The sequence below is a fragment of the Staurois parvus genome, unplaced genomic scaffold (genome assembly GCF_062004578.1).
Source record: "Staurois parvus isolate SC_StPar_1 unplaced genomic scaffold, SC_StPar_1.0 ptg001025l, whole genome shotgun sequence".
Taxonomy (NCBI): domain Eukaryota; kingdom Metazoa; phylum Chordata; class Amphibia; order Anura; family Ranidae; genus Staurois; species Staurois parvus.
The window spans coordinates 85,353-98,994 of NW_028318821.1; the positions used below are offsets into that span (position 1 = coordinate 85,353).

Here is a 13,642-nt window from a genome sequence, read left to right on the forward strand (position 1 = left end):
CCAGTTATATGATGCCACTGTACAGCATACTAGTGACAGTATGTGTAAAAAAAAAAAAAAAGTTAAATGTTTAACCATTTGACGCCCGGCCTATGGCCAAATATAAAAATGTCACACACCTCAAATTGAGGATCACTTCTTGACTACCTCTGAAACAACTTCTTAACTACTCTACTACTATTATATACACTTCACTATACTCACTTGCTTCCTACTACCTAAGGCCATCTTGTTGAGAACATCCAGCTGCCATTTTGTTTTTGAAGGCCATTTTTTAAGGAAAAGACTTTCGTCAGAGAATCTGCTGCCGATTTAAATTCTGGTGCCTGACTGACCAGCAACATTTTCTTTTCCTAACTGCATCTCACTGGGAGGCCTCAAAAATCGAAATTCTGGGAGTGGTGAGACTGTGCCAAAATACTGTAAGTTTCTTTTAAATTTAAAACTTAAGATTTATAACATTTTATTGTGTGGTTAGGAGTGTACTAAGGTTATCTGAATTATTAAGGTAACTGTTTGAGTATTAGTGCTGAGATCTTATACTGTATACTGATTTGTAGTGTTTTTGTGGTGCTAATTACCAGAGATACTTTCCCTACGGCTGCAAGAAATTGAAAATAATATCTGAAGCACTCTAAGTTGCAACTAAACCCTTTAAAATTTGTTTTACCATTTGATAAACATATATTATGTTATACCGTAGAAATTAGCGTACTATATCTTTGATTGTGTGTACGAATATATTCGTCACCAGTATTTCGCATTTGTATTAATATATATATAAATATTTGTATATAAATAAATTTATCAAAAAGACAAATTTTGTGTATATGGTAACTAAATCACATTGGTGAAAAGAACTCAAGGAATAATATTAAGTGGTGATCAAATTATTGGTTTATTAAATATTTGCCGTATTTTAACGGCTGGAGGCACTGCTAAATATTGTTTAAGGGAGAGGACACCGCCCTACGTACTTAGAATAAATTATTACATAAACCACCACATTTATGCTGAGCAATTTATTCTTGAATATCTGTATGCAGTGGTAAATAATGTATTTTTTTTTTTTTGTAAACTTAACATATCCACTTGCCCTCCAGAGGATTTACATCCTTTTTTCCCCACAAATAAAGCTTTCTTTCAGTGGTATTTGATCGCCTGTGCATGTTTTTTTTTTTTTGAGCTATAAACAAAAAAAGATCGACAATTTTGAAAAAACAAAACGAAAAAAAAAAATAACTATATTTACTTTTTGCTATTAAACATGTCCAGTAAAAAAAAAAAAAAAAAAAATCTAATCTCATCATAAATTTAGGCCAAAATGTATTCTACATGTCTTTGCTAAAACAAATACCAATACGTGTAAATGAATTGGTTTACGTGAACGTTACAGCGTTTACAAATGGTGGTATATATACTGGGCTTTTTTTTTTTCTAGTAATGGCGGCAATCAGCAACCTATAGCGGGACTGCAGCTGGAATTCTGACACTGGAGGGAACCGACTTGGTGTCACTGACATCCCCAGTGACACCCATACAGTAATCAGTGCTAATAAAAAGCACCGACACTGTACTAATGGCACTGGGCAGGCAGGGGTTAACATGTGGGGCAATCAAAGGGTTAACTGTGTGTGTATTTCACTGTAAGCACAATGATTTGTATGGCAAAGCAGTGTGCAGGAGTGGACACACACACAATGAAGGTATTAAGTATTTGATCCCCTGCTGATTTTGAATGTTTGCCCACTCACAAAGAAATGATCAGTCTAAAAAGGGAATGGTAGATGTATTGTAACACAGAGACAGAATAGCAACAAAACATTCAAAAGAAATGCATGTCTAACAAATTATGCACTGATTTACATGTTCATGAGGAAAATAAGCATTTGATCCCCTATCATTCAGCAGGATTTCTGGATACCAGGTGTCTTTCATACAGGTAACAAGCTGAGATTAGAAGCATTCTTTTAAAGGGAGTGCTGCTAATCTCATTTTATTACCTGTATAAAAGACACCTGTCCACAGGAACAATCAAACAATCAGATTCCAAACTCTCCACCATGGCAAAGACCAAACAACTGTCCAAGGATGTAAGGGGCAAGATTGTAGACCTACACAAGGCTGGACTGGGCTACCAAACTATCGCCAAGCAGCTTGGTGAGAAAGTGACAACAGTTGGTGCAATCATTCGCAAATGGAAGAAACACAAAACATCTGTCAGTCTCCCTAGGTCTGGTGCACCATGCAAGATCTCACCTCGTGGAGTGTCAATGATCATGAGAACAGTGAAGAATCATCTCAGAAATACACCTGAGGATCTTGTCAATGATCTCCAGGCAGCTGGGATCACAGCCACCAAAAAAACAATTGGTAACACACTAAGCCGACAAGGACTGAAATCCTGCAGTGCCCGCAAGGTCCCTCTGCTCAAAAAAGCACACGCCCAGGCCCGTCTGAAGATTGCCACTGAACATCTGAATGATGCAGAGGAGGACCGGTTGAAACTGTGGTCAGATGAGAACAAAATCGAGCTCATTGGCATCAACTTAACTCGCTGTATTTGGAGGAGGAGGAATGCTGCCTATGACCCCAAGAACACCATCCCAACTGTCAAACATGGTGGTGGAAACATTCTGCTTTGGGGGTGTTTTTCTGCTAAGGGGACAGGACAACTGCACCGCATCAAAAGGGACGATGGACAGGGCAATGTACCATCAAAATCTTGGGTGAGAACCTTATTCCCTCAGCCAGGGCATTGAAAATGGGTCGTGGATAGGTGTTCCAACATGACAATGACCCAAAACACACGGCCAAGGCAACAAAGGAGTGGCTCAAGAAGAAGCACATTAAGGTACTGGAGTGACCTAGCCAGTCTCCAGACCTTAATCCGATTGAAAATCTGTGGAGGAAGCTGAAAGTTCGAGCTGCCAAACGTCAGCCACCAAACCTTAATGATTTGGAGAGGATCTGCCAAGAGGAATGGGCCAAAATCCATCCTGAGATGTGTGCAAACCTGGTGGCCAACTACAGGAAACATCTGACCTCTGTGATTGCCAACAAGGGATTTGCCACCGAGTATTAAGTCATGTTTTGTGAAGAGGATCAAATACTTATTTCCCTCATGAACATGCATATCAGTGCATAATTTGTTAGTCAAGCATTTCTTTAGAATTTTTTGTTGCTACATATAGTTAGTCTGTCTGAAAAAAAAGACAAAAGTCCATCCAGTTCAACCACAGAAAAAAAAAAAAAACAAAACTAATAAATCCTATAACCACAGTTGATCCAGAGGAAGGCAAAAAAAACCCCCAGCAAAGCACGATCCAATTTGCTCCTGCTGGGAAAAAAAATTGCTTCCTGATCCCTCGAGAGGCAATATATTCCCTGGATCAACTTTACCTATAAATGTTAGTATCCAGTTATATTCTGTGTATCTAAGAAAGAATCCAGGCCTTTTTTGAAGCAATCCATTGAGCCGGTCAGTTCACTATATGAACCACTGATGTATTTATACATGTTGATCATATCCCCCCTTACTCTCCTCTTCTCAAGAGAGAATATAAATTCAGTTCCTCTAATCTTTCATCATAGCTGATCTCCTCCATGCCTCGTATCAGTATAGTTGCCATTCTCTGTACTCTCTCAAGTTCCCCAATGTTCTTTTTGTGAATTGGTGCCCAAAAGTGAACTGCATATTACAGATGAGGTCTTACTAATGATTTGTACAGGGGTAATATATCTCTCTCTCTCTGGAGTCTATACCTCTTAATACAAGAGAGGATTTTGCTTGCTTTAGAAACCATAGCTTGGCATTGGATGCCATTATCAAGCTTGTGATCTACCAGAACTCCCAGATCCTTCTCCACCATTGATTCCCCCAGTTGTACTCCCCATAGTATGTATGATGCATGCATATTCTTAACCCCCAAGTGCATAACCTTACATTTATCAACATTAAACCTCATTTGCCACATAGTTGCCCAATTAAACAGTGCATTGAGGTCGGCTTGTTAGTTGAAGACATCCTGTAAGGACGTTATTCCACTGCACAGCTAGGTGTCATCTGCAAAGGCTGAAATGGAATTTTTAATCTCAGACCCTAGATCGTTTATAAATATATTAAAAAGTAAGGGTCCCAACACTGAACCCTGGGGTACACCACTGATAATTCCAGACCATTCAGAGTATGAATCATTAACCAATACTTTCTGAATACGATCTTTTAGCCAGTTTTCTATCCATTTACATACAGATTTTTCCAAGCCCGTAGACTTTACCTTACACATTAGCCGTGTGGGGGGAACTTAGTCAAACGCTCTTGCAAATCCAAGTATACCACATCCACCGCCACCCCTCTGTCCAAGGTTTTGCTCACCTCCTCATAAAAAGAAATCAGATTTCTGTTGCTTAAAATTTTGTTTTTCAGCAAGAACTCATCTATGTGGTCTTTTATTAAACTCTCCAGTATCTTCCCAACTATGGAAGTTAAACTAACACGTCTGTAATTACTTGGTAAAGATTTTGACCCCTTTTTAAATATTGGCACCGCATTGGCCTTACGCCAATCCAGTGGTACTATGCCAGTCATTAAAGAGTCTCTAAAAATTAGAAACAATGGCTTTGAAATGACAGAGCTCAATTCTTTAAGGACCCGTGGGTGTATGCCATCCGGTCCAGGTGTTTTTATTCACCTTTATACTGTCTAAATATTTTTGGATCATATCAATTGTTAGCCAATGTGGATCATCTAGAGCTGTGTCAATACCATGCCCATTATGGACCAGAGCTCCCCCATGTTTCTTTGTATACACAGAGCTGAAGGTATTAAATAAATTTGCCTTCTCTTTGTCCCCAGTCACCCACTCTAGATTATTTTGTAAAGGGCCTACATGCAACCTTTTTACTTTTTACTGTTATAATCGTTGTAATGTTTAAATGAGGATAGTGTTCCTTCATTTTCATAATGAATAAAAGCTCTTTTTTTATTATCTATAGTCTTTTTAACTTTGGCCGTAAGCCACATAGGTTTGATTTTTAGCCTTTTAAACTTGTTGCCCATGGGAATATATTTTGCAGTGTGTTCACACACAGTCTTTTTGAAGAACTCCCATTTCTGTGTTGTGTTCATCGATGCCAATATTCCCTCCCAGTGCTATTTTGTCTCTAAGTGTTACACTTACCATTCGATTTTTCGACTGATCACTTCTTTGTGAGTGGGCAAACATTCAAATTCAGCAGGGGATCAAATACTTATTTCCTTCACTAAATAAATATATATATATATATACACACACACACACACACACACACACACACACACACACACACACACACACATATACACACACACAAACACACACAAAGTTCCTCTAATCTATCCCCTTAAGGCCACATTCAAACAACCTGTACAACATATTTTACCACAACAGCATAGGGCAGTCCATTCACTTGAATAGGCGGCCCTACACATTCCCAAAGTAGCTCATGTACCTTTTTGGCACTGAGCCAAGTGCATCTTGCTTTGTTTTTCTTGCAAGAAAACGCAGGATTGCTACCTGTGTTTTGGGGTGCCATTAACAAATGACAACACCACAAGCATGTGCATTTTTGCCAAGTAGTGGAAATATTGGCTGCTCTCCAAACAGAACTCCTCCATCTGAAGCAATAAATAGTTCAATGGAAGCTGGATACTCCTTGTGGTTTGCATTAAAGCCCAAGTGCATCTAAATTAAAAAACAGCACAAGGGACATAATTTGCAGTCCCATATGATGTGTCCCTTGCACAGATGCCTTCTCTATTAGGTGAAACCTTCCTCCGTCCTGACAACCCCACTCCCATATCCTTCCCACTACATGGGTTAATAGAACTAAGGGGGTGTCACAGGCTTTCACCAAGAGTGCTGGACTATGCCTGCCCTTTTCACCATTAACAGAAGCCACACTATAGCTTCTATGAATTGAGGGGTGGGCCAATCACTCATCCGCCTATCCTCCATTTATAAATTGGTTTCCATTCATAGAAGCTGTAGTATGGCTTCTATGAAAAACGGAGCTGGGTGGAAAGGGCAGGCATAGTCATGCACTCTTGATGTGAGCCTGTGACAGCCTCTTAGTTTGTTGCAGTCAGTGTGAAGTGTCCCTTGTGCTGCTGGCCAATGTTTTAGTTGAAATCTTCAGTCCTCTGATCAACCTCCCTATCCACGCAGCAGTATTTTTCTGATGCCGCAGGGGTTGATATGAGCCAAGGAACCTGCTTTATGCACGCGTCAAGCATGCCAACTATACCCCCCACTTTGTCCCCCTAAACCATTCATAGAAGCTGTACTGTAGCTTCCATGAATTAAAAACAAATGAATGAAAAGGTCTGCCTGCTCCATTTATAGATAAGTTTTCATTTCATTAATTCCCTAATGAGTACCACTGCAGAGGTGGGTGGACTAAAGATTTCAACTAAAACCTAAGCCAGCAGCACAAAGAACACTTACTGTCTGTAATTAATGCCCTTGTGCTGATTTATAACTTTTTGACTAAACTTAGGCTTTGAGATCTGATCCAAGTGCACGACTTCTCAAATCCCAAAGGAGACAATTCTCAACAAAATGCCCTGCACACCTGCCAAAAATTCTAAGACTGGAAACACAGACACACACAGGCACAGATGTCTCAACGAAAGAGACTGGTGATGAAACATTGGATTATCCTTGCACACACTTCCAGAGTTCCATCACAATCTTTTTTCTAATGCAACCTACAGCACACTTGCCGATATTTCCTGTTCTCTACATTTAAAAAAAAAAAAAAAAAAAAAAAAAAAAAAAGACACCCTACAACATCTCCAGTTTTGATAATAAGCATGTACCAACCCCAAACAAGTGTGCAACATGTGAAGACAGAGATGCTCAATTTGTATTGCAGACGCATGGGACATGCAGATCAGGGCGCCGGGCAGGTAGTTTTCCTTTACATTTAGCCCTGCTGTAGGAAAGCAGCAGGGCATGTAAGGTGGAAGCATTCGGGCAGCTGCGTAGCTGCCCAATTGCTTCCACATGCCGGTAAAGTGGGCCCCCCACTATGTATCCTGGGATAGTGGGTGCTGCAAGGTAGAGCAGAGGGAGAAGAGTGCCCATACATCCGCTCTCCTCCCCATTGTGTTCCTGATCCAGAAGTGACATGTATGATGTCACTTCTTGGTTCCCCATTAACAGTTTCCCCATCAACTGAGGCTGGGAAAGAATGTAATGCAGTGAATCTGCGCTGCATTACATTCATTGGATAACAGGAGACATGCAGGGTCTTTCACACCCTGGATGTCTCATTAAAGAAAACCTGTCACCAAAAAATCATCACATAAGGGACTTTTTGTCACTTATGTGGCGAAAAAAAAAAAAAAGTTAAGCAAAAAAAGAAGAAATTTTTGTTGTACCCATACACACAAAATCCCCCCCCCCCCCGAAAAAAATTGAAGGCCCCCCCACCTATAAACGCATGCATCGGGGCGCCTATACATGCAAACGTTGATTGCGTTACATATCGCTGCACTTGCTGGAATGAGAGCAATAATTCTAGCACCAGACCTTCTTCGTAACGCTAAACTGATGATAGGGGGCTTTTAAAGCTTCACCAATTGAAAATGTAAGGTACTGAAGTTTGACGTCATTTCACAGGTGCATGTGTAAGGTTTGACATATTTGGTATCTATTTCCATGGTCTCATCTCATCTTTAATATACATATAATTTTTTTTTTCTAAATTTGGTAATTTATTGCGATTGTGCCCTAAAATTAAGTTTAGTGTCTTTTTTACTGAAATTTTGTATTTCCCAGACCTTTGTGCAAATATTGTGTGACAGAAAATATATAATGTTTGAGGGGTTTTATGTAATCTTCAGACCTAAAATTAATTTTTAAACATGGGGAAAAAAAAACAAAAAACAAAACAAACGGCTTCAGCAGTGAAAGGGTTAAAAGATATGTTCACCCATTTTTAGGGCGAAACATGGAACATGTAACATGTTCCTGCAGTGACTCAGTGATCCATTGCCTGTGTGACAGCAGTACAAGGGGAAGCTCCCTGTACTAGCTGTCACTTTTTGAAATGAGCACAGCCATGCAGGGCTCCGCCCACACAGCCGTGTCATTTATTCACAGAGTTCTGTGAATGAATCAACTAGAAGTATCAGCTTGTAGTTGTCAATGAACTACCATGGCACTGTTGAGCACTCTGATTCTTCCTGTCACTGTAAAACTGCCTGCCCATATGATGTATGAGCAGACAGCTTACACCTACAGTCTGCAGGAGCCATGCATTATACCCGCGATCTGCTGATCACTGGTGCAATGCTTTCCAGGCTACTAAAAAAAAAAAAAAAAAGTAAATGCACAAAAACTGTGCATTTATTATTATTATTTTTTTTTTTTTTTAAAAGGTGAACTTCTCTTTTAACGGAGTGGATACTGGAGCTTGAGTTGGCTGCTCAGCATACGCTTGTGCTGAGTACCCAAGAGCTTTTTTTTTCTCACTGGAGCCACACCTCATTTACTCGCTCAGCAGATGAGCTTCTGCTGAGTATTAAGAGAGCCCCACACTCCCCTTTCTTGATGAGCTCCCAATCGGAGCTCATTATACTGCAAGGTCTCTTCCCCTCCCTGCCAGTTCAGGGGGCAGTGCTGGAGACAGGCAGGGAGGTGAGTAGGAGGTAAACACTGCAGTGTTAATAATAAAAGTTTAAGTCATCATAAAGCCCCTTTCATTTATAAAAGCCCCAGACATTCCTAAAAGCACCTCAGATTTAAATACGGTTTTGGTTAATTTTTTTTCTTTTTAATCAGGACAAGTAGATTGACATGAGGGACAATTAGACTGGGACACAGATTTAGTCCCTTGGACAAGTAGTTTTTTTAAAAAATGTTCCATCCCCCGGAAACTCCTGATCTGCTTTTGTTGAGAGTAACTCAAAAGTAATGAAGCCATATGGTCAGCATGACAACCAAGCAACTAGATTATATATAAAAAAAGGTAGCAGTTGTAGCCAAAACATTTTCCCATTACAGGTTTGCTTTAAAAGCCAATTCCACAAAACAGTGCCAATGAAGAAAATGGCTATTCTCGGCACATGTACTAACTAGGTTAAAGGATAATTTCAATTTTTATAACATGTTACACCCATATTCAGGGTGTAAGATGCTATGAATAGACAGGCCCCCGCTCCCACGCTTTGACAGCTAGAAGGGAATCTTCTTTCCCCACTGTCAAAATTTGCTTGCCTGGCTGCACCACTCATTCACAGTATTCTGTGAATGAGAAAGTCCTGATAGCCTTAGTGGCTATTGGCTTGTAGTTCTCAAAGAACTACCACAGCACTGTGGTTGTTCATGGATTCTTCCTGTCAGTATATCTGCTTACCCATCCTGTATGAGCAAGCAAATATACTATACAGGTCCGCAGGAGACCCGCATGGCACCAGCTGATCGCTGGTACAATGTTTTACAGGCTCCCAGAACAAAAAATAATGAATGCATAATTTCCTGCAAAAAAATGTGCATTTATTATTTCTTGTCAAAATCTGAACTTATCCTTTAAGTATGGATATGGTCATCATATTCTATGGTCATGCCCAGATTTACATAAAACACTAGACCACTTCAGACAAAAACCATTGCCTAACTGCTGGCTTAGAGAATCAATGTAAAGTGCCGTTTGCATTCATACTAGATTATATGCACAGATGTGATTGGAAGGGTGGAGGGACAGGATTCTCAAATTACACTTTAAGCTCTATATAAAAACAAAAATAATCTTATAAACCTTACCTACACAACGGGATCTGAAAAGCTGCCATGACTGGCACAGGATTACCCTTCCGCACCAAATCCCTGCTGTTTTTTGTGTATAGTTTCTCATGAAACCTTTTCCCACCTTCCTTTTTGTTATCTTCATTGTCCTTTTCCACCTTATCGATTTCAGTGGCCTGTTCCTCAGAATCAACTTCTTGCAAACAGCTTTTTGGGGATTCGTCTTGCTGGGTGCCAGGAGGTCGGTGAGCCTCACAATATGCAGTTTTGCGCACAGTGAAGGTGGTACCATTCAGTCCAGTCTCACGTACTGGTTCCACCTTCATAAAAAGTCCAGCCCTCTGAGCACATGTGACATGGAAGGCTGTGTAGCAGTTTGCCTTGTGACACTGAATTGCAGCTCCGTGTCCTTTCAGCTTACACAAGTAACATGTAAGCCTCCATCGAGCTGGTGGAATGTTATCAATACCTTCAACTGGCTCCAAAAATACAGTGTTGGCAAAACAAACCTCTGGAACCCAGATAGCACATATTACATGTGCCCACCGTCCATCACTAGTTTGTTTAAAGGCCCCACCCTGATTAGGGCAAAGCACACAACTAACTGGTCTTGAAGGTGACTGCAAACAGCAGCGGCAAAGCCACTGTCCTTCTGGGATGTATGGCACACCATAGCATTCCTGGTGAACTGCAAGGTTGCATATATCGCAGAATAAGATCGCATTACTGTTGTGGCACTCATCATCCAAGCATACACAACAAAATGCATTTTCATCAATAGGAGACTGTGTTACACCAATACGCTTGTTCTGAAGGTAGGACTCCTTTTCTAGACTGTCGATCAACAGTTCAAAGGTGTCTGCAGAAACCATTGAAAAACCATCATTCTGACGCTTTTCATTAATCATTTCCAGCCATGCCAGATCAACCTCATCCAGGTCATATTCAACATCCTTATCCACCTCTTCTACCGGGCGCTCAGTGAAGCGATAAAAAGTATCTGGTAATATAGCATTTTCCGGTAGGTTTTCCACATAAACTTGCTCAACTGCTCTAAATACAGGCTGGGGTAACTGTGTCAAATTAGTGCCCACATCTTGCTTTGGACAAATTTCTCTCTTTTTACCTTTGGTTAAGGTCTTTCGACAGTTGGTAGACAGAGTTACCTCGCTGTTTTCTTTGTTGCTGTTGCATTCTGTGATGTCTTGAGCAGTAAGCTCATCTTCGGACACAATTCGAAGAGGTTCAAATATACTTATTCGGTGAAGACGCCCATCTATCTCAATATCAACCATGCGTTGTGCCTGTGCATATGTCAGAGTCTCTCGGCTAGGGGAACAAGATAATCCATAAGGAGAGGAAGACTGTTGTCCATCATCGCCTTGATGTGATTTGCGGCGTGGTTTTCGCATGTCCTTAGAATAGAAATCCCTATGAAATATGTATAGATATAAATATAAAAAGAAAAACAAACAATGACAAATTAAGACAACCTCAAAAAGCAACGACAATGTCTTTACTTTCCAGCAATTCTATATTTAGTCACTTTTAAGGCCCCCTAGCCCACACAACTTTGATTTGGATTGGGAGTAAATGGACATTTCTGAGTATAAAAGTACAATGGATGGACTTTACTAAGCCTGGAACAGACCGACTCTGCAGCAGCTGTGCATACTAACCAATCAGATTATATCTTCAGTATATAAAGTTTAGCTTTGAAAATGAAAAGGTAAAATCTTTAAAAAAGGAGGCAGATATTGATGTAAATTCTTTGTATTATGTATTTTGTACAAACAATTCTGTGGGTGATTACCCGCCCAGACCTGCAAAGGTCAGTCACCAGGGCCTCTTGTGAGCATGGTGTGTGGGAGGCTGGGATTCCGGTGGGCTTTCTGTTGCTGGAGTAAACAGTATCCTTTTTAAAGGCTCTGGCTTATTATGTAAGCAGGTAAACAATTAGACTATCCTTGATGTATGGGAATTTTGATTTTATCGTACTATATTATTATGTACTTCTTTGTTTCATACCTAGATGCCCGTTACCCCTTGATGAAGATTATGTAAATCAAGTAAAATGCCTTGGGAATTTTTTTGGCAGGAAGAAAAAATCCAGTGTTCATAATGCATGTAGTTGTGTCTTCAGCCTGAAAACTATCATGAGTTTTGAAACATGTTATAACATTGCTACAGCGTTGATATGTAGGGAAAGGGGAAATTCCAATTGTTTGCCCCCCCCCCACCACTGCCACGTTTGGCACTTTTGGGGGGAGAGGGGGGGGGGGGGTACCTGGTTTCAACAATTACCTTCTGTGACGATCGCAGCGTCAGACCCCTGCCCTTCTCACCAAACTCGTGACCGAAGGACTAGCCAATCCAAAAACTGCGATGTCACGTGCGCAACAATGCCACTCCCAGCTGCACCCTGCACACAGATTTTCCAGCTAATGGACCACAACCAGTGTTTAGGTAATTATGTCCTACGTGAAGATATCAACTTATATGAAAAAGTGAGTTTTTTTAAAAGTCTGTATTTACGACCCCTTGGAAGGTCTTTTGAAGTTCAGTGAGGGACTTGGTTTATACTTTTACGATATTCCAGATTACACAGTTTCTTAGACAGCTAGGCCCCAGTTCCCTTGGGGGTTTTATAGCTCGGAGCTCTCTGCTGCGCTTTGGCTGCCTGTGACCTCTGCCAACACACACCGACCACATGTCACTCAACAGAGAGGGGGAGGGGATGATCAAAGAGGGGGAAACGGGTCTACAAGATGGAGGGTTGGAGCAAAACGGTTGAACCGCGTCCATCTCTGTACACTTGCTACACCTTCTTCCACTTCTGGTACGATCGCTACGGAGGTTCTGCCCCCTCTTTCCCCCCGTGGCCTTCTAAGACAATTCAAAAAGTGCAGCACGGCTCGTGCATATGCAGTAGGAAACAGCTGTGGTCCGGAGGGCTTCACTGCCGTTTTCCCTTACTGAAGATGCCGATGCACCTTAAGTCAATTGAAGAAACGGCTTGGGTGAGGAGCAAAAAAAAAAAAAAAAAAAAAAAAAAACCGAATCGCTGCATTCGTGGACAAGTCAACAGCTACATTATATTTTGTGGGGAGACTGGAGCTCCTCTTTAAAGTAGAGATTGTACAATAAAATGTAATAATTTTTTTTTATATCATTCATTGTGTGGTTTGCATGCATAAACAATCCATGGGAGAAACTGTTGTTAGTTAGAATATGATTGGTCACTATGCACTAGGGAGTTCAGGAGTGTTCAGATCCTATTCCAAACCCACCAGAGTGAGCCTGAGAGGAAGTTAAATGTACTTTGTAAATGATCTGTGACTGGGTAATTCCCTGCCATGCAGCTTTGACATATGAGGCACATACATGTGGTTGCAGGGCTGGGAATGCCCTGGTCACTTATGATTCGCCCAGCACAGGTGACAAGTTCCTGGCAGGCTCAGGTGGGTTCTGACTAGAAAGTGCATGCACAGCTGCTCCAGTCTTGGTAAATTCCCTTCAATGACTACAGAAGTCTCACATTTAAGCCTCATACACACGATGAAAATATCGGACAAATGATTGTCCGTTGTATTTCTTTTTGCATGCTAGTCTCATATCAAAAATAAATAGGTCCACTAAAGTTATGAAGATTCTCATAAGACAGAAAAAAAATGTCCCATGATAATGTAATGCATTCTTTTGTTTCTGGACATGCACGATCCTGGTCACTCGATTTTCTACGGACGAATACTTGATTATATGAAAATTGTTCTGTTATCTCACAAGAAAAATGTTCGTGCTTGCTGCTTTGGATAATTCAGCGTGAACTGTCGTGATCAGCTCTCAGA

General features: G+C 40.7%; 1 protein-coding gene across 1 annotated transcript in view; it reads right to left on the reverse strand.

The window, feature by feature from the left end:
* The window catches only part of LOC149441115 (bromodomain and PHD finger-containing protein 3-like), a 58,782-nt gene that overhangs the window by 40,527 nt on the left and 4,613 nt on the right, over positions 1–13,642 (reverse strand). Inside the window, exon 2 of the mRNA XM_089657716.1 lies at positions 9,813–11,225. Coding sequence (XP_089513842.1) covers positions 9,813–11,206 — 1,394 coding nt within the window. The 5' untranslated portion in view covers positions 11,207–11,225. The remainder of the gene's footprint in view (positions 1–9,812; positions 11,226–13,642) is intronic.